The sequence below is a fragment of the Lissotriton helveticus genome, chromosome 8, assembly GCF_964261635.1.
Source record: "Lissotriton helveticus chromosome 8, aLisHel1.1, whole genome shotgun sequence".
Taxonomy (NCBI): Eukaryota; Metazoa; Chordata; class Amphibia; order Caudata; family Salamandridae; genus Lissotriton; species Lissotriton helveticus.
In genome coordinates this window covers 842,258,518-842,281,275 of record NC_136069.1, presented here as the reverse complement: position 1 = coordinate 842,281,275, position 22,758 = coordinate 842,258,518, and the positions used below count along the sequence as shown (strand labels likewise).

General features: G+C 47.0%; 1 protein-coding gene across 1 annotated transcript in view; it reads right to left on the bottom strand.

Moving 5' to 3' along the window:
• Positions 1-22,758, bottom strand: part of PHKA2 (phosphorylase kinase regulatory subunit alpha 2) — a 779,558-nt gene that overhangs the window by 5,781 nt on the left and 751,019 nt on the right. The window contains exon 33 of the mRNA XM_078657648.1: positions 12,843-13,043. Coding sequence (XP_078513774.1) covers positions 12,843-13,043 — 201 coding nt within the window. The remainder of the gene's footprint in view (positions 1-12,842; positions 13,044-22,758) is intronic.

Here is a 22,758-nt window from a genome sequence, read left to right as displayed (position 1 = left end):
TCTTACTCAAAAATACACAAGCTGATTTTATCTGTCTACAGGTTACCCACATAGAGGGTAATACATCATTCATGCTGGAACAATTAGGGCTACGCCTGTTAGCACATTCAAAGCAGGGGGCTAAAACCAGGGGGGTGGCTATCTTAACGAGACTTTTTAATATTAAGACAAGAAAGAAACTGGAAGATATATGGGGGAGGTGGGCCCTGATTGAATGTCTGATTGGAGAGGATTGGGTTACTCTTGGATAGATCTATGGTTCAACGAAGGATGATCCAGAGATCTTCGAATTCATAGATATAGAGTTAGCTACATGGGCCCCAAGAATTGTCCTAACAGGATATTTCAATATTGATGGGACCTCAGGATTAGGGTTAAATTCAAAAGGGCATTACCAAGGCAGGAAAAAGAGAGTTTGCAAAGCAATCATGAATATGGCTAGTAACAATACACTTGTGGATGTTTGGGGGGAACTAAAGCCAGACGAGGCGGGTTTTACTTATTACTCAGCCCCTCATTCTAAATGTGTCCGTCTGGACTATTTTTTTATTACTAGATCAATGCTAGCCGACGTTAAAGTGGAAAGACTTCCACAAATCTTGTCAGACCACAATCCCCTGATCCTGACAATAGTGGGTAGTGGGCTCAGAAGGCAGGCAAGGTCCTGGACATTTGAAAGGGAATTACTGATGGATATAGAATACGTCACCTATATGCGTTCATGGATAAAGGATTTCTGAGGTTTGGCATGGGAACCCAATAACTATCAATCTTGAGTTACATTTTAACTAAGCTACCCACGCAACCAGGTGGGGTTCTGTGGCAATGACGGGGCGGGGCGCCGTGTGTGGCGCTTGTTGAGATCAATTGGGCTAGGACTACAGGTGTAGATACATCTGTTTAATTGTTGTTTTTTTCTTAGCGCGGTGCATCCACTACCTGAGCTCGTGCCAGGTGAGGTGGGGCAGTTCCTTCCCATCACGTGGGTGAGTGAATTTACTTCTACACATTGATTGTAGTGGTGATTGTGACTGACCTTGACAGTCCGAGATGATGGTCGATAATTGTTTACGACCAGCACATTAAAATGATGGCACATAGTGCATCTTGTTTTTTGTTAAAAGTATCCTTGACTTTGTACCCTTCTATATACATCTTTTTTCTCTTAGGATGAGAAGATGAACACACATACACCATCAGGTGATATGGTTTTTGTTATTTTAATTCAGCAGTAGCACTAATGGTCCTGAAGAAGCAGCAGGAGATCACTAGACTCCAACTGTCTGCAGAAACATGTCGACCTTACACCTTTTTTAGTGGTCATTTGTTACACCACTAATTTTGCACTGTTTTTATTGATTTAGGAGTGTGAGGGTGTCTATTAAAATTGTTTTCCCGATCACGACCTAATTTTAGAGCCTTTCTCTCTTTCACACACACTTTTTCTTTGCACTGCTTTTCAGTTCCCCGAGTATACACGCCTTCTTCGCACATCTATAATAACACTACGGTTTTTCCTGTGCATGGCCTAGCCATCTGCCAGCCCAGGTTTTTTTTACCCTCTATGTGTTATTTATAAACATAAAAGATCCCAGATGATGAAGGGCGGTCTCGATGGTGGACTGATGGGAACTTGTTTATAATTAAACTACTCCCTGGTGTTGCTATATTTTGGGTACATTGTCTGTTCTTGGACTCACTGTTAATTTTGGTTGGTGTCTAAAGGATTTCTGGGACATTAATAGAGGTAGCACTACCACAGGGAATGATTGGGACACCTTTAAAGCAGGGGTCCGTGGCGAAACGCTTAGTTATAGCCTGGCTAAACAAAAGAAATAGAAGGCTAAGATGGAACAGTTATATACAGATTTGCTGGGAGCAGAACATAGATTGGTACAGGCTACCCTAGAGCATCGGGAGGTGGCAGAAAGGTCCCTGGAGGTTATGGTTGTCAAGGCGGCGGCAGATGAGGGTATAGCAGTCAAAGCGGCTAAAATATATAATGCACCGAGAGAGAAATGCTATGAATACAGTGAAAAGGTGGGGCGCACGCTAGCAGTACGTGCGAGACAGAGGGCAGCCAAAGGGGAGATAAAGGAGATAAGAGATAGCAGTGGCAACTTGATCACAGACAGTGGGGAAAATATGGAGGTCTTTAGGGAGTTTTACTGTAAGCTCTATGAGGAGGAACATGATAGAGATGCTATTGAAATACAGAGATATTTGCAAGATTCACCTAGCAAAATAGTTCAGGATGAGGACCGAGAGTCACTAGATGTCTGCCTAGATGTGGAAGAAATTAGCGAGGCCATGTTGAGCTTGCCATCCGGCAAGGCAGCCGGGCCGGACTTGATTTCAGGAGAGTTTTACAAGACGTTTTGGTTATCTATTAAGGAGGATCTTGTCAGAACACTCAGGGAAGCACAGGCAGGGCTATCCATACCAGCTAGTTGGGGAGGGGCAGGCATCATAATAATCCTTAAAAAAGGGAAAGATCCCACAGAGCCAGGATCATATCGGCCAATAAAATTGATTAATGCCGACCTAAAATTTTTCTCAAAAACGTTAGCAGTGAGATTTGCCAAGGTAATAGAGCAGTTGGTGAGCACTAACCAACATGGTTTCATCCCGCAAAGAGGCACCACATTACATATTAGGAAGATGATCACACTATTTGATGCACAGGGTGAGGAGGGGAAACCAATGGCAGCATTGTTGTTGGACGCCGAAAAGGCCTTTGATCGCGTTACGTGGGAGTTTTTGTGGGCAGTATTAAGGAGAGGGGGCCTTGGAAGTGGTTTCATCAAGGCAATTCAAACATTGTATAAAAATCCCACTGCTTGTGTTAGGGTGAATGCAGGGCGTACCGTTCCCTTTGCCATTACTCGGGGTACACGACAGGGGTGTCCGTGTTCGCCCCTGTTATTTGCAATGTATATAGACCCACTGATCTTGAAACTGGAGCTAAACAATCAAATTTGTCCTATAAACACCAAAAGGGGCCTCATTAAAGTACTCGCCTACGCAGACGATATTACGGTCATCACACCATCACCTGATGAGGCTATTAGAGCAATTGAACAGGAGGCTGAGCAGCTCGGGCGAGTGGCTGGTTATGCACTGAATAAAACTAAGACGCAAATTATAAAGAATGCACATACAGTTTGTACAGATACACGGGTGGTGGCTGAGGGGATCTATTTGGGTGTAAAGATCACAGAGGATTTGGATCAATTGGTGGAAATTAATATTTGCCCCATTATTAAGAAAGCAAAAAAGGACTTAGATAGGGTGCATAACCTGCACATGTCAATAGTAGGGAGGGTGAATTATGTTAAAATGAACTTACTGCCAACATTTTTATATTTGTTTAGAACCATCCCCTTGTTTTTTTAATTTAATCTGGTTTAGTAAAATAGAACACATGATTAACCGATTTGTCTGGTCACAGGGTAAGACAAGAAGAGCAATAAGGTTCATGTCTTTGCCAAGGGAAAGGGGCGGATGGTCATTACCAGATTTGAGACTATACTACTGGGCAGCAGCTTTATAGCAAATGACAGGCCTTTTGGGAGGAGCAGGGATGGAAGATGATACACATGCTGGATCAACAGAGATATATGGGTTGATTTTAGGGGAAGAGACAGAGAATGCATTCCTGAGCTATACAGAACCAAGCTATTTTAAGAGAACTAGGTTCAAAACGATAGAGGCGGCATACAAGGTATGGAAGGCGTTTAAAAAGAGTTTTGGCCTGGGAAGATTTCACGCATATACTAGATTAGGGAATGATTCTACATTGCCCCCCGAGATTTTTGCTGACGCCCTTTTCAAGGAATGGGGACGACTAGGAGTGAAAAGAATGGGGAACCTGATAGGCCCGACGGGAGTACGCCAATTCACAGATATACAACGAGAGTTTGGTCTTAGCACAAGGAGCTTTTTCAAGTATTTGCAGACGAGAAGCTTTTTGAACAGCAAAAGAGGGGGCCCACTCGGATTTGGTGATAATGCAATCCTTCGAGTAATTGAGGGGGGGCACGGTTGTACGATTAAAAGGTTGTATGCGGAGCTTTTAGCCCATAGAGGGGATGATTTAGGTAAATTTGAAGCAAAATGGATGGATTCTTTAGGGATACCCGTGGGGGTGTTCTTAAAATCGTTACAATTCGGTAAGGAGGTTCTCTGTTCATCAGCGTTACAAGCTCAACATTATAAAACCCTGTATAAGATATATTACACGCCAGCCAGAATAGCTCAGTGGGTAGGCACCCAGGGGATTACGTGCCCAAGATGTGATAGCACGGAAGGAGATCTAAAGCATATGTTTGCGGAGTGTCCGAACTTGCTCCCTCTGTTAAAAGATATAGAAGTTTTTTTTGATAGATCATTGAAATGCAAGTTAAGGTTAACAGCAGAGGTAATACTATTAGGAGTGGAGCAGGGAACTATGCAACTTAATATGTATATTTTGTATTCGTGGCTATGGCTGTGCGTCGTTTATGTATAGCCTCTGCATGGCGGGATAGACTACCGCCTACATTGCAGCAATGGCTGGTACGGTTGTTGCATGCACATAATTTAGAAAAAGCGATATATGCTAGAAAAGGGAGGAAGGGAAGATCACTAGGACTGCGGATTTGGAATCCGATTATTGACTGGAAAAACAGGATGATTAGATCATAGATATCTCCTATTCTAGGATAGATCAGGATTGCTGTTATATTAATCCCTTCTTTGCTTATGTCTTTTCGTATCCTTCATGCATGGTCGATTTGTTTTTTTATTTATTCTCTTCCCTTTTTTTTACATTTTAAATTTTTTTTTATTTCATGTTTGCATTTGATTTACATCTTATTGTCTTGAATTGTCCTGGGGGGGGGGGGGGGGGTCGAGGGGGAATAAACTGTTGTAAAAATCGTTAATAAAAACATAAAAAAAAAAAAAAAAGGCAACCATTGCTGGACAGACTGATCGCTTTAAAAGAGATACCAATTTGGAGACAACCATTGCTGCGCTGACTGTCTTCCATGGAAGAGATTAAGGTGAACATAAATGTCCTACTGGGCTAAACCTCCCACTCAAGGCCACCTAGGTCCATTTACAAATCGACTAGTCTTGTCAGCCACATCCCACGGAAAAGTCCCACGGGGAAGCTCCTGAATGTTTCTACTTTTTCTGCACGCCCCATATCATTTAATGACAGTCAAAATCTCTATTGATCTTAATGATGAATACATTTCTTTTCCATTTCCTCTGCCCACTCCATTGGAGTAATTACCATTTTTATACATCCATTTTCCTTCCATTTAAATTACTGGTTACATTGATACAAATTGTACTTAGTGGTTCATGCCTCCAAAAGCACCTCAGATGAAGTTAGACTTTTGAATCTGGCCTCAGCTACACACAAGGGGATCACAAAGACTATTAAAGTATGCCTGGTCTGACTTAGCTCTGCCTATGAACCTGCGCGCTGGTGTTGTGGGAGAGCATCGACAGTGTGTACAGCCACTCGTTGCTTCCCCCATTCCTATCACGACTGCCACGTACTCGCAGAAACTTGTCTTTTAACACACTTGTGGTTCTACTTGGTGCCTCAAAGATCTTCACAGGTGATTATCTTATTTATATCAAGCAATTAGCCATGAACTCACAGTGCCTATTTTGTGCCTGAATGAATCAAATAGAAAAGACGCAGTACCCAAACACAAATATAAAGTATAACAGTAATATAGATGCTACAGTCTTTGGTGTGCATAAAACAGATGTAGCTGGAAAAAAACGTACAATAGGGCAACTTCATTGCTTCAAGAACACATTGATGAGACAGCAGTAGTGCAGAGATGACTCACGTTATCATGCTTAGCCCATGGTTAGATATTTGTAATTAAGGTGTGTCAGCTATCTCTCAATGTATCCAGATAATTAATTTGTAGTTATTTCTATACAGTCTAGTGCACATCAAATTTCGTACGAAGAGGGATTCAAAGCACTATACAATCAGGGTAGTGATTTGCGATGGGGAGGGATATACACACATTTGTAGCAACAAACAGAAGTAATGAGGAAATAGCAGGCATTCAGTATGCAGAGCTCGTCAGCTTATAAGATAGATGTGCAACACAGGCACATTGTGGTCACACTAAATAGCAATGGGTGGGTGTCAGAGTGCTACGCAATAAGAACTAGAAACACAATGCATGGGTATTGACTCAAATAACTGCAAAGTACAATAATCATATTAGTTCAACATTAGGTGGGACTACAGCAGTCTTGTAATGCACTAAACATTCAGGAATGATAGCGAGACACAATTGCTGACAGCAGCTCATCAAACAAGCATGCCGCTCCACTCTTTGACACTCTATGCCACGTGGCATAGACTGACGTCGGGTGGAGTAGCGCAGAGTCGAGTGCATAGTGTGGAGTGGCGTACAGTAGAGTGGTGTGCAGTAGAATGGCATAAAATAGAGTGGAGTAGAGTGGCGTGGAAAAGACTGGAGTGGCATAGAGTAGAGTGGTGAGAGCAGAGTGGCATAGAGTGGAGTGGCATAGAGTAGAGTAGTGTAGAGCAGAGTGGGATAGAGTGGAGTGGCATAGAGTGGAGAGTCACAGAGTGTAATGGAGTGACGTAGTGTGGAGTGAAATAGAATGGTGTAGAGTTGAGTGGCACAAATTACAGGGGAATGGCGGAGAGTGTAGTGGCCTAGAGTGCCGGAGAGTAGCATAGAGTGGAATGGAGTGGAGTGACATTAAGTAGAGTGGCGTACAGTAGAGTGGCATGGAGTAAAATGGTAGAGCAGAGAGGTGTAGAGTGTAGTGGCATACAGTAGAGTGGTGTAGAGCAGAGTGGAGTGGCATAGAGTGGAGAGTCACAGAGTGTAATGGAGTGGCGTAGTGGGGAGTGGAATATAGTGGTGTAGAGTAGAGTGGAGTGGCACAAATCACAGGGGACTGGCGTAGAGTGGCGTAGAGTATAGTGGCCTAGAGTGCCGTAGAGTAGCATAGGGGGGAGTGGCGTAGACTGGTGTAGTGTGGCATAAAGTGGCATAGATTAGAGTGGAGTGGCACAGAGTAGTGTGGCATTGTATGGAGTAAAGCAGAATTGTGTGGCGTACAGCAGAGTGGAGTGGTGTAGAGTAGTGTGGAGTGGAGTAGAGTGCCATATATTGTGCAATGGAGAAACGTAGAGTAGAGTGGCATATATTAGAGTGGAGTACAGTGGTGTACAGTAGAGTGGCACAGAGTAGACTTAGAGGCATTGACTGCCGTAGCGTGGTGCGAAGTGGAGTGGCGCAGAGTAGAGTGGCGAAGAATGAACTGGTGTAAAATAGAGTGGCATACAGTAAATTGGCAAAGAAAGGAGTGGCGTACAGTGGAGTGGCATAGAGTACAGTGGTGTGGAGTGGCGTAGATTAGAGTGAAGTAGAGTGGCACAGAATAGAGTGGCATAGAGTGACATTGTATGGAGTAGAGTGGAATTGCGTGGCATATAGTAGAGTAGCATACAGTGGAGTAGAGTGGCGTGGAGTTGCATCAAGTGGAGTAGAGTGGTGCAGAGTGGAGCGGAGTGGCGCAGAGTGGAGTGGCATAGAGTAAAGTGGAGTATAGTGGCATTCTGTGGAGTGGAGAGGCGCAGAGCAGAGTGCAGTGGCATAGAGTTCAGTGGCATAGAGTGGCAAGGAGTATAACATAGGGGAGTTGTGTAGAGTAGAGTGGAGTAGATAGGTATAGAGTGGAGTTGCGTAGAGTGGGGTGGCATAGAGTACAGTGAAGTAGAGTGCCGTAGATTGGCATTGTGTGGAGTAGAGTGGTACAGAGTAGAGTGAAGTGGCGTAGAGTTGAGGGGTATAGAGTAGCAAGGAGTGGTTTAGAGTGGAGTGGTGTAGAGTAGAGTGGAGTAGATAGGTATAGAGTGGAGCTGGGTAGAGTAGAGGTCCAGCAGGTACTTACACCAGTTCCCTCTTGCTGCTTGGGCGTGTGGCTCTTGTCCAGCCTGCTCCCTCTGTGCACTGTTCAGCCTGTTCTAGTGCTCACATAGGCATTGCGATTATTACCAGCACCGTTCAGCCTTTGCTAGTGTAGCAGTCTCCTGTCTGTCTGGTGCTCACTATATTTATTTGACTCATTTTATTATCACCACTATTTTACTGCAGTGAATTTGTTTTTCCCCTCATTTTGTTAGCAATTTAGTTATCTCGCCTCTAGGGCTGCCTCATTCTGATCATTTCTCTGTCCCATCTTCCTACCACCTGCTTTCCCAGTGCCCCTCCCAAGACCGATTTAATGGATGCCGCAGTGCGGTCACGCCTGTCCACGCCCAGTGCCAGGAACCCTTGTCCTCTGGGCACCCACAGGTCCTCCACCGCAGATCTCCAAGCCCTGGGCCCGGACGCCGCAACAACTGCTGTATCGCATCTCCTCATTCTACATCAGAACTGTTTACCTGCCACTGCTGTCTTTTTACCTGCAACTTAGGACCTGAAACTCCCACAGAAACTCACGCTACTCCCCCCTCCGCTGACAGAGACCACCCCGGGACCACTCCAATGTCTCCTGATCAACACTAGATCTCTCTGCAAACATACCACGAAGTCTGGAACACCATCTCCACCCTCGCCCCTGACATGATCTTCATCACAGAAACCTGGCTCCAAAATCGCAACGGCCAATGGTTACAAGATGACACACCGGGACCACACCAACAAACATGGAGGGGACATCACCATCGTAAACAAAGAAACAATCCACTGCACCAGCACCCAAGACGACACCACAGTAATCATAAAAAACCTCCAATTTCAACTCCACACTGATGACAAAAACAACCATCAAAGGCACCCTCGTCTACAGACCCCCAGGACCACGCACTGGCCGCCCCACTTGCCATCGAGTCCAATCACTACATCTTCTACGGAGACCTCAACTTTCAAGTGGACGATTCCACAGACACCAGCTCTGCCAATCTACTGGAATGAATGGACAACATCAGCCCCACCAGGCTGGTTACAGACTCCACACACAGAGCAGGACACACACCAGACCTTTTCTTCACATCCAGCGACAGAGTCAAATACAGCCATATTACAGAACTCACCTGGACCGACCATTCCATTGTCCACTTCACCATCGCAGGACCACCTCGCACCGCCACCACCAACACCTTGCGCAGCTGGAGCAAAGTGACACAGACTTAATGGATGGATGCCATCAACACCACATAGGCCAACTCCACAACCAACCTCAAACAAGCATGCAAGAACTTCAACACCTGGATCACCAACGCCGCCGACCTAGTTGCCCCTGCTGGTGCATACCAGAACTCAGTACGATGAAACGCAGCTGCAAACAACTGGTAAGAAGATGATGCACCAGCAGATATGCTGCAGACTAAGCCACCTTAAAGTTAGCCCTCAAAGAATACCACCAACGGATCAAAGATGCGAAAAAAGACACCCTTGCAGACTGCATTGAGGCAAGTACCAACCTCACCAAGGAACTCTTCACCATCGTCAGAGAGTTCTCCTGTCTAACAGCCACAGAGAATACTATTCATCCTTTACAGGAACTCTGCGATGCTCTAGCGACTCACTTCCACAACAAGATATCCATCATCCATAGGAACTTCGAGTCCCAACTCACCGTCTTCGACAGCCTCCTCACTCCAATGGAAGCAACCCCAGACTAGCATCTCACCGCATGGGAACAGCTCACCACACCGAAACCCACAGCCATCATGAACTGCATCCACTCGGTAGCCTCCCACAGACCCCAGACCCCACAGCCTCTTCAACCTAGGAAGTAAGGAGATCAGCCACCAACTCACCACCATCCTCAATGTATTCATTGCCACAGCCACCTTTCCAGACACATGGAAACATGCAGAAGTCAGACCTCTTCTCAAGAAACCCTCCACTAACCCAATCGAACTACAGAACTACCACTTATCTCACTGCTTCCTTTCCCCGCCAACGTCCTGGAGGAGGAAATCAACCGGCAACCCACAGCTCACCTGGAAAGAAACAAAGTGCTATAGGCCTGCCAATCCGGTTTCTGCGTCAACAACAGCACCAAGACCGCCCTGACTGCTGCCACAGATGATATCTGCACCCTATTCGAAAGGGGAGAATTGGCGATACTGATCCTTCTCGACCTCTGAGCAACTTTCAGCACCATAATCCCACCTCACACTCATCAAGAGACTACACCAGATCAAGGGAGACGCACTCAGATGGATTGCATCATTCCTCGTAGGACAAACGCAGAGAATCCGGCTATCTCCCTTCACCTCTGATCCCAAGAGCACCATCTTCAGAGTCCCTCAAGGTCCATCCCTCAGTCTCAACCTCTTCAACACTTGTATGACACCTCTAGCCAACATCGTCATAACCCACGATCTCAACATCATATCCTATGCCAACAAAACTCAGGTCCTCCTCTCGCTCTTAGCAGACCCCACCACCACTAAGACCAACTTCCACAACTGCATGAAGAATGTCGCAGACTGGATGGAGGCCAAGTGTCTGAAGCTCAACAATGACAAGACCGAAGAGCTGAACTTTGGCAACCTGCTCCTGGAATGACACCTGGCGACCCATCAAACTCGGACCCACACCCTCACAGAAAGACCACACCTACTACCTCGGCATCATCTGGAACAGCAAACTCACCATGAAACAACAGATCAAGGTAGTCTCCTCTGCCTGCTTCCACACTCTCCACATGCTCCGAAGAATCTTCAAATGGCTCCCCATCAGCATGAGATTAACAGTCCCGCAAGCCTTAATAACCAGATGGCTGGACTACGGCAACGCATGCAGGAACCACAACTGAACTCATGAGAAGGCTTCAGACTATACAGAACTCAGCGGCCAGAATGATCCTCAACCTGCCCAAAAGGGCTCACATCACCCCACACCTGAGAAGCCTCCACTGGTTTCCCGTTCAGAAAAGATGACAATTCAGGATACTGACACATGCCTAAAAAACACTCCACAACCAAGGACCTGCATACATGAACCACCGCCTGAACTGCCACCAACCATCCAGAAATCTTTGCTCCGCCTCCCTTGCCTCACACAGACACCGTGCATAGTCCGTAGCCACAGCAGAGGCTCTTCATTCCCCCACTTCGCCACCAAGTCCTGAAACACCCTCCACCTCCGAACATCACCCTCACTGACTTCAGGAAGAGGCTCAAGACCTGGCTTTTCGACTAAGTCCAGAAACCCAGCACCTGGATACCCTCACAGGTGATCCGCTGTGCTTTACAAGTACCGATTGATGATGATGATGATGAGGGAGTGGCGTAAATTAGAGTGGCATAGAAAGGGGTGGAGTGGAGTAGTGTGGTGTAAGATAGAGTGGCGTAGAGTGGTGTAGAGTGGAGTGTAATAGACTGGCATTGTATGGAGTGGAGTTGCATGGCATAGAGTAGAGTGTTGTAGAGTGGAGGGGAGATGCATAGAGGGGGTGACATCGAATGGGATGGCATGGACTAGAGTGGAGTGGAGTGGTATAGTGTAAATAGGCGTATATTAGAGTGGTGTAGTATGGAGTGGCATAAAGTAGAGTGGCATGAAGTAAAGCGGAGTGGGGTAGAGTGCCGGAGAGTGACATAGAGTGGGGTGGCATGAAGGAGAGTGGCATAGAACAGAGTGGCATATAAAAGAGTGGTGTTGAGTGGCATGGATTAGCGTAAATTGGAGTGGAGTGGCATAGAGTGGAGTGGCATAGAGTAATAGTGGCGCAGAGTAGAGTGGCATTGCATGGAGCAGAGTGGAGTTGCGTGGATTAGAGTGACATGGAGAAGAGTGGTGTGGAATGGTGCAGAGTGGTGTACTGTAGAGTGCAGTGGCATAGAGAGGAGTAGAGTGACATTGTGTGGAGTGGTGTAGATTACATTGATGTGGCACAGTGTGCAGTGGCATAGAGTTGAGTGGCGTGAAGTGGAACGGAGTGGTGTGGAGTGGCGTAGAGTAGGGTGACGCAGGGTGTAGTTGTGGAAAGTAGAGCGGAGTGGCGTATAGTGGAGTGATGTAGTGTGCAGCAGCGTGAAGTAGCGTAATGTAGGTATAGTGTAGTACAGTTGTAAAAATCAGAGTGGGTATGGAAAAAGTTGTGAGAAGCCTAGGAGTGACAGAGAACAGAACACATGAACTCTTCCTGTTCAAACCTTGTTATCTTGTCTGATTATAGAGAAGTTGAAGGGGGATAAGGATGTCTATAAGAGGTGGAATGAGGACATAGAGGTCCCAATACACAGCAGCAGTAATTAGTGTAGTTAGAGGCCGCAGATATACAGCTGAGGGCACAGTTTAGAGAAAACAAGATGTTTTTGTAGGAAACAAGTTCACAAATACATGTTTCATTGGTATAAAATATATGTAACATATTTAGTGCTATAGTCCTGTAGCTGGCTAATAATAACTCTCATGAATACCTAGAAAGCAATGTATTTTAGGGATTTTCAGTGTGAGGCATGTTGTTATCTTGAGCTTTCCTCATATAAAATTGCTGTTACACTTACACAAATAAAGTTGACCCAAAGGAGGAGATTTAAGGGCCTAATTTAGGGTTGGCTTTCAATACAAAATCCTCTATTTTCTGGATTAGAGGTAGAACCGGGTTAGAACCAATCAGTGGAATTTACTCCATCTTATTATCTCTTAAGGCAGAGGAAATTTCACCAGTGGAGTTCTTCTAGATTTAGCACTTCTACCAGAAATAGGAAGATTTTCGTTTACCATCCAACCCTACAGTCTGCCCTTAGTCTTAATTTGAGGATTCAGGTTAGTCAGTGCAATTTCATTTTCAATTAGGCACTCCGCCACACGTACCTGCTCCTGAAGGAAAAGATCATTGGCCAAGTGCACTATCCGATCTACATGGATGATGCCACCAATGCTAGCCACCTCCATGTCTGACAAAAGTGTGAGAACAAGAATGGTTTCAACCAACAGCTGCCTGTACTCGGGCTGCGGGACATGGTTCAACACTGACTCCACATGGACAGCAAATTTGATCTCACAAGGTGTCATCTGACAAAGAGGATAGCAGAGAAAGGTAAACAGAAAAAAATTACTCTTAACAGGGCATATTGCATAAAAAATAAACGACATATTCTGTGAGTATCGCTCACCAAACAAAACAAACAAGCACTACTTGCACTGGAAATAACCTTTTTGACGTCAACGTATAGACTATTATATACCACTAAACTCATACTTCATCACAACAAGGGGTCATGCAAACAATGCAAGAAATAGATGTGGTATTACACACAAAGCATGCTAAATAACAAGTTACTAACCTTTGGTAATGCCTTTTTTGGTACAGACTCTGTCTAACTGCAGAATCCCACCATTTGAATACCTCCAGGCGTCTTACTGCATCCAGAAACTTTTGTATAGCACCGTCCTCCAGTGTCGAAAAGTGGCAGTGTGACATCATGGTTCCGTGTGCAATTCCCTCTCTTGCGGCTGTGATGTCGGATTCCCTACATATACGTCACCTGCTCCTGCTGGTGTCAGTTTCTTTCTGCCCATTGCCAGAACCAACAGATTTAGAGCCTTAAAAAATCCAATTCAATGTATATGATAATAATACATTTTTGTGTGTTGATATCCAAAAACACAGGTATATATCATCATAAACCTTTGCTTAAGCCCCTTCCAAGGAACAACGAGGTGGGAGGGCAGGTAAGGAATCAGCGGTTACATAGAGTCTCGACCAAAATAGCATTTACCAAAGGTAATAAACTTGTTCTTCTGATAGACTTCTAACCACAGATTCCTCATCTTTTGAATAGATACCATTGCGGTACCATTCAGCTGGTGAGTCTGTGGACTGACTTTCACTAGGAAATCTTGCGGGACAAACCGGGCAAAATGCCCTTCTCTCCTGACTTGACTACCTAAACAATAATGCTTGGTCAACGTGTGCAAAGATGCCCATATTGCAAAAACAGAGTAACACCGCAAGCCAAAGCTGTATTAGCAGCCTTTGCCCTAGTTAAATGTGCTTACAGTCTTGCTGGAGGCTGTTTCTTGGCTAGAGTATAATAAATCTTAATGGATAAGAAAAAAAACATCTAGAACTTGTACTGCCTTCCCATTTTGTGATCCTGAGAATCCAACAAAAAGATAATCATACAGTCAAAATTCTCTAATTCTCGGGAGGTGCGCCGGGGAGACCGCTGGTGCGGCACAGCAGACAGGGGCACCCAGAGATTTTATCGCCATTCGCGCCACGTGACTGGGCCCCTCCAAATCGCAGAGGCAGGAGACCTGCATAGGGAGCCTCCGGCCTGCAGACTGAATCAACATGGGGAAGGGTGACCCGGCGAACAGATCCACGAGGCGGGGCCCCATGGACGACTTTACGGCAACGCGATCTGGGGCGGCACAACACTCTCTGCAGCCTGACACGCGCAATGACACAGCCATGTTAATGGAGGCCATCCAAGCGTCCAGGATTGACATACAGGCATCCCGGACGGCCCTGGAGACGAAAATTGGAGAGGTAGGGTCCGAGGTGACGCTACTGCGGCAGCACTTCCGAAACCTGAGGGAACGGGTAACGGCAACCGAATCTAGATTGACGGACAATGAGGAATCGATTACTACACTCAAGAAGGACATGGCGGAACTACAGGCCTCTCACCGTCAACTGATGTGGAAGGTGGACGATGCAGAAAATAGGTCAAGGCGCAACAACCTTCGCTTTGTAGGCTTTAGAGAAGGGATTGAGGGAAGGAACATGTCTGCCTTCCTCCTCGCATGGCTGAAAACTACCTTCCCAACAGCGCAATTCTCCCAGTGCTTCATCATCGAAAGGGGACACAGGGCGCTTCTAGCCAAACCTCCGGAGGGAGCGCGACCGAGACCAGTTATAGCGCACTTTTTGAACTATGCGGACAGAGACCTGATCCTACGGGAAGCCAGGAAAATGGGGGAGATCCGTCTGGAGAATACCACCATAATGATCTTTCCGGACTACAGTCAGGAGGTCTCGAAGCAACGCCGCTCGTTTGACTCGGTGAAGGCAAAGCTGAGGTCTTTGAACATTACTTACATGCTCCTTTTCCCCGCCAAACTCAGGGTAATCTATAAAGACAAATCCATCTTTTTTGCTCACCCGGAGGATGTGTGGCAGTGGCTCGAAGAGCGACCTATTCTGAATAGTAGAGAGGCGGCAGGTCGCGCTGCGCTGGACAAGTCGGTACGAGAAAAGCCGCCCTGGGAGATGCCGAAACCACAGCGGCGGGGAACACGGAGGACGCAGAAGAAAGCACCGGCGACACCATACAGGCCACGAGACAAGGAGGGTGAGAGAGGAAGCAGATCAACGTCCCCGGGTAATGACGCCGTGGCGGGCTCGAGATTCAGCTGCTTGAGGAATGGAACCCGTTCAGAAGGTGATGACGTAGAGGACTTGGAGGACCGCATGTCCGGGAGAGAGGAGGAGGAAGCAGTGGACGACTCAGTGCACCCGCTGGTCACAGAAATCCAGCATTTGGAACAAGACTCCTCAGGACAAGGGATGAATATGGACACTCAGGACTCACATTCGTGAACATTGCTGTATAGGGATCGGGGAAGATAGCGGCTCGGCGCAACGGAGCACGCAAGTTGACACACCCCCTACAGTTCTTTGAGTTCTTAGTACTGGTTATTGTTTAGCGTGGGGAGGGATGTGTGGGAGGGCGACAGGCCTTCTCCCTTGGATAGTTTCGGCCCAGGTTGGGATGCAACTGGAAGGGGAGGGAGGTGGGGAGGGGGTGCGGGGGGGAGTTGGTTCTTGTATTGCTTCCTGTTGGGGTTTACGAGGGTTGTGGGGGAGGGAGGGGAATCCGTTGAGGAACAGCAGAGACACGCCATCCCACAGTTGGTGACATCCCTACTTCGAGGTCCCCCCCGGGGAAGGCGCGGGGCAACACAATGGCAAGTACATTAGACACCCCACACATGGGTGACACAGGGGTCACGGTGTTAACATGGAATGTCAACGGTCTGGGGTCAAAAATTAAGAGAGGTTTAGTTAGTGAGTACCTCAAACGATTGGCACCTGACATCGTCCTCCTCCAGGAAACACACCTTAGAGGGAATCAGTGCGCATTTATTGCGCGAGGACGATATGCTGTCCTGGCACACGCAGGTTACACGACGGACTCCAGGGGGGTTGCGATCCTCATAAAAAAAGCGACGCCGTTCACAATTACACGTACTTGGCTAGACCCCCAGGGCACATATGCGGGTGTCCAGGGGATGTGGAGGAGGCGTAGGTTCACGATACTCTCAGTATAGGCCCCACCCAAGGCACAGTCTCGCACACTGAAGGCAGTCGCTACTATTCTTCTAGACACGGCCGACACGACCCAAGTAGTGGGGGGGGACTTTAACGATGTAATGTGCACCTCACGGGACAGGTCGGGGACACCCCACACGGTAGGGTCCACAACAGCCCTAGCCCGGCAAATGACTACCATCGGTCTCACTGATGTATGGAGATGGCTCCATCCAACACACGAAGCATATTCATTTTACTCGGGGGCACACAAAGTCTTCTCCAGGCTAGATTACATTTTTATGTCCAGACAGGAGGTCGAGGCGGGAGATCTAGCAGAATACAAGGCACGAGGGATCTCCGATCACTCCCCGCTATTTGTTCAACTGGGGCGAGGGAAAAGGGAGAGGCAGACGCAATGGCGACTAGCGGCATGGGACATCCACACACCAGAAATACTTAAGGGTGTGCGAGCGGACATACGGGTCTACATGGCCGAAAACGAGGGATCGGTAGACTCCGGAGCTACCCTCTGGGAGGCAATGAAACCGGTCCTGAGAGACCGCATTCAGAGTAGGCTGGGGGACGCTAGGCGAATTCGACAGGGCCAGATAGCAAGCGAAGAGGTATCCATCTTGAATTTAGAAGCGGAGTATCACCAACAGAAGGGTGAGGCGCGCCTCAGGAAATTGCTAGACACACAGAGACACTACAGGGAACTAGTCACGGGCGAGGCGCGTACCCAGGCACTGGCTACATTACACCGGCTATACGATGTGGGTGACAAGTCGGGCAAACTTTTAGCTTGGTTGAGCAGGAGGGAGAGAGCGGCGCGATGGGTGGATCAGATCACGTTAGAAGGGAACAGACGGGTGAACACGGATGGAGCCATAGCGGAAGCCTTCGCGGCCTACTATGAGGACTTCTATAGGGTCAGGGACCTGGGGGACAGGGAGGACGCCCAACGCTACCTGTGTGATGTGGAGGTGCCGACATTGTCCGCAGAGGCTAATGCAGCCCTGGAGGCGGATTTGACGTTAGAGGAAATCTCTGAAGCAGTAACAGCGCTGAAACCGGGGAAGACTCCGGGACCCAATGGTTTCCCGGCGGAATTCTTTAAACGGACGGCGGATTTGTTGCAGAGACACATGATGACCTTATTCACGGACTCGTACCGAGTGGGGAGTCTCCCGCCAGATTTAGCCTTGGCCACTATTGTCCCAATATACAAAGAGGGAAAACCCAGAGACGACTGTTCCTCATACCGCCCAATCTCCCTCCTAAATACGGAGACGAAAATTCTGGCCACTGTCCTGGCTCGGCGGCTAAGGCAGGTCATTACAGAATTAGTACATATGGACCAATCCGGCTTTCTTCCGGATAGGGCGACCAAATTAAATCTCCGTCGTACCCACAATTGGCTACAGGAGGTCCGCGAGAGAAGTGAACCCCACTGGTTTCTCTCCCTAGATGCGGAAAAGGCATTCGACGCAGTCCACTGGCCTTTCCTGATGGAGACCCTCCGGCGATTTGGGTTTGGGCCCAAGTACTTGCAATGGGTTCGGCTCCTGTACTCTGACCCAAGAGCGCGAGTGCGGGTCAATGGACGGTTGTCCCGTGAATTCCCAATTGGTAGGGGTACGCGTCAGGGCTGCCCATTGTCCCCCCTACTGTTTACCCTTACGATTGAAATCTTAGCGGTCCGGATCAGGCAGAATCAAGATATCAGAGGCTTCAGGTGGGGCGTCTCGGACGCAACGCAGGAAAAGATATCTCTGTATGCCGATGACGTACTATTGTGCGTGACAGATCCAGACAGGACAATCCCAGCACTGTTCGGAGAGCTGGGCGAGTTCGGGGCGAGGGCGGGACACACGATCAATTGGCATAAATCGGTCCTTTACGATCCACAAGGCACGGAGCGGAGGGAGTGCCTACCAGAGCTGCTTATCCACACTAAGGACGGATTCCAATATCTCTGCGTATTTATAACGCTAGACAAGAAACGCTCCTTCACTGCGAACATAGCCCGAATAATGGTGGAAGCAACGACAGAGATGGACAGGTGGAGACAGCTCCCACTCACCCTGTTGGGCCGCGCCGCACTATATAAAATGGTCCTATTGCCTAAGCTTCTCTATGCACTCCAGAACGAGTATTATCCCCTGCCGACTGCGACTTTGAATAAAATACATGCGGACCTGCGCTCCTTCCTGTGGCTGGGGAAACAGCCAAGAGTAGCCCTTTCCACATTGCAACGACACCAATATAGTGGGGGAATCTCGCTTCCCAACCTGGAGGCGTACTACTGGGCGGAACACCTCGCCCCGATTAACGAGTGGCTACATGCGGCAGCCGATCACCCCACCTATGCACTAGAGAGATCTAAATGGTCACGCAAGTCCATAATACATTACCTCTATGGGGAGACGGTGGGTCAGCAGTTCCTTCCCGCCACCAGGATTACGTTAACGGCATGGCATAGAGCGACAAAAAGAATGGGTTGGGACAAGAGGATCACCCGGCAAACACCACTGTGGTGCTGCAAGTGGCTAGAAGAGCTTAATAAGCTGAAAGACTTTAGGAGGTGGGATGACATAGGCATCTCCACTGTGGGAGACGTGATAGCAGGGGGGGAATTAAAAACCTTTCAGGCGCTCAGGGATGAATTTGGCCTACACACCACCCAACACTACAAATACTTTCAACTGAAGCACGCATGGAGAGCACAAAACACTATACTTACAGATATCCCAGAATATGCACCACTGGAGGGTAGATTGCTCCAGGAACAGATACAGGGAGGGGCGGTATCCCTAACGTACAAAACTTTGACCAACAATATGCTAGGTGACCTACAGGCCCTACGAGACAGGTGGGAGGCAGACGTGGGAGACATGGAGGATCTGGACTGGGAACTCGCCCTCATGCACCCTCGTGAGGTGGCGATTAAGTCACGACTCCGTCTCATACAATTCAAAATACTTCACAGATCCTACTTTGACAGGGTACGACTCTTTAAAATGGGTAAGATAACGGATACAGCTTGCCTTAGATGTCGTCGGCAAACTGGCGATTTCTTCCATACAATCTGGGGCTGTGAAATAATTCAAGAGTACTGGGAGGGTGTGTTCCTGGAACTGGGGAATGTACTGGGGGTGGACTTACCACGAGACCCTAAATTGGCATTGCTGGGTGTGAGCACAGAAGTGGACCTTCCCCGCCCCTTGATTATCTTTCTAGTATTAGCCCTAGTAGTGGCGAAAAGGGATATCGCACGACGATGGGGGGCGCCCGAAAAGCCGGATATGGAGGAATGGAGGAGAGGATTAGATTTGTACATGGCGGCGGAGAGAGTTACTTATCGAGCAAGGGGCTGCCCCAAAAAATTCAAGAGAGTCTGGGCTAAGTGGAGACAATACCATGGACTAGAATGAGACTTTGCGGACTAGTAAAATGAGGTCGAGGAGACCCTGGGTGGGATGGTATTCACGCTGGAGACCCATAAGTGATGTACGAGTACTTTAATGCCCGTTCTTGTGTGCGAGATAGATGGGTGTGCCACACCGGAGGAGGGAGGGGACCAGGGGGGGGAGGAGGAAGAGGGGGGTTGGCGGGCTGCTGTTTCGGGGATTCTGTTGGTTTCTTCTATTTTCTTTCTATTGCTAGCTTTAAATGCAAAGTCTTCTACTGAGGGGTATGATATATAGTAATTGAACGGAAAAGTTGCGGGACTGGCGGCCAGGGCAGAATGTTGACGCCCTACCGTCTGCTTGTTTATTGCAGTGGTGACACTTCTGATGCAACAATAAAAAGAATTTTAAAAAAAAATAAAAAATTCTCTAATTCTGTCCAAATAAAAACAAAGAGCTCTCTTGGGATCAAGACGAAGTAACCGTTCCTCTTTCTCTGTAGTATAAGGTGGTGCATAAAAGTTTGACAATGTAATGGATTGACCCACATTAAAGGGCATAACTACTTTAGGAAGGAATGCTGCTCTAATAAACACACAAAGGAGGCTACATAAACAGAGGCTCAATTGAAGGAAATGGGAGATACAAGATCAGGCATGGGAAAAATTAGCTTAAGCGGCTAAAGCACGGGACACCCCCTTGTTGTGGAAAGCAATTAACTATCCCGAACTTAAAGATCATTCCTCAGCTAAAATAGAGAGTCTGGTCCAGCCCTCGGACTGGTTAAAGTATTTAGGGCAGGTTTTTAACCCAGATAATTAAATTTTTGTATTACCGGATATCAGAGATTTCATAATCATGGATTCTTCCAATTTGGCCCCTATTACTCTGGATGAGGTTACAGTGGCCCTAGACAGATGTGTGAATGGAAAGGCTCCTGGACTTGATGGGGTCCCAGTAGATAATATTAAGACTGATACAGGTCTTTGGGCCACAATTTTACAAGGGGTATGTAATGCTGCAGCAGGTGGTCTTGTGCCCAGAACTTGGACGGAAAGTATTATAGTACCGATTTTTAAAAAGGGCGATAGAGGTGATGCTAAATGCTATCGCCCTATTTCCCTACTTGATACAACCTCCAAATTGATGGGCAGAATCCTTCTGGAGAGACAGGAAATCTGAGCAACTGATAACTTAATCCTTACAGACTCACAGTATGGATTCAGAAGGGAGATAGGGACTGTTGAGCAGTGACTCCACCTCCATATAATAATTAGTAAATATACAGTTGCAAAAAAGAGCCATTTACACTTGCATTTTGTCGATCTCACAAGTGCTTTCGACTTAGTAAATCATGTAAAATTATGGCAGACCTTGGCTGCTCCAAGCGATAATATTGCCTACCTGTCACAAATATATAAACGATTAACCACAAGAGTTCGACATGGGCCTGGAGGAGATTGTACTACCCGTTTTAGAGTAGCACGTGGGATTAGGCAGGGTTGTGTTCTTGCCCCACTCCTGTTCTCTTTATATACAAACGGAGTAGACGAGTGCCTGCAAAAGTTAAAGGCCGATGCCCCTAGAGTTGGTAACCGCGTCATCCCTACTTTGCTTTATGCACACAATGCAGTTCTTCTGTCTAGAACCGCTAACAGTATCCAGTGCCTAACTGAGAAGTTTGCAAAATATATGCAGGAAAGGGACTTAATACTTAATTTGAAAAAAACATTTACGAAAAGGGAAGCCATAGACTAGGACACACCATGTAAATATTGTCCCATTGCAGAAACACATTCATTTTTGTATTTAGGCCTGTTATTTACATCAAATAGCTATTTTGATTCATGCAAATCAAACTTTACACGGATAACAGAGGCAATTTTTAGATTCTCAAAAAAATAGGGAATAAGCCAATTAGGGAATTTTGACCCTTTACAGGAGTAAGTGCCTTACTGGAACCTGTCATGGTGCTGCGCTTTGGGGAACGGCCAACCATGCCATCCTCCAGACCCAAGAAAATATCTTCTTAAGAAGATTGCTAGCCGTTCCCACTCTACCTCCATATATATTGTTCATAAAGAGCTTGCTGCCCCTTACATTAATGATTTTATTAGTGCAGCAGGCGTTAGTAGATCTGGAGTAAGGAGGGAACTAAATTTACGCAGGAAATATTAAGGACTGCTTCACCCTTGAGCATGGTAAAAAAATTCATTGGCTGATGTAAACTTTTTAAAAAATGTTTTTTTTTTTTTAGAAAGTTTTATATAGCGCGAACTTGACCCGAGACATTGGGTATCAGAGCGCTTTACATGAGCCCCAGTTTCGTTACAGATGGACAAATTCATTTTTGTTAGGCACGGGGAGATTAAGTGATTTGCCCAGAATCACAGGATGTTGAGCGTCATTGCCATGACTCGAACCCGGTTCCCCATCTTCGAGGTCGACCGATGTGGCCATTTGGCTACATCCTCTCTTTTAATAATCCTTTACAAATTTTTAGTTATAGTAAAAAAGGAATTACAAACTGGGCTCATAGATTCAAGGGAATGGTTAAGAGAAGTCGAGGCAAATGCAAAACAATTGACTAGGGCATACTGTAACAGGCCCATTGGATCAGGGATACTGCGCTACCTACTCCAGGTATTATTAGATGGATGTCTGGCAGGCAGAATTACACCAACAACTTCCGAAGGAAGTTAATATGTTAACAACTGCCTACGCTCAGTCTCCATTCATAGAGTTGTAACATGGTCGGGCTTGGGTGCAGAACCCGACTTTATGGCTCTGACAGGAGGTTCTCCCTTAGAGGTAGCTGAATCGGTGGACTGATGCTTAGGGCCAGATGTTCTGGATACCACATTCTCCTTGCCCAGTCTGGAGCCACTAGGATGATTTAGTCTCTCTTGATCTTCTTGAGCACTTTGGGCGTGAGAGGTAGTGGCAGCTAGGCATATGGGAGTCTTGAGTCCCAGTGAAGGTGAAAATGCCTCATAGAGAAGACTGCCTTGGGTATTCCAATGTGCAGAATTATCAACACTGTGGTGGCGAATAG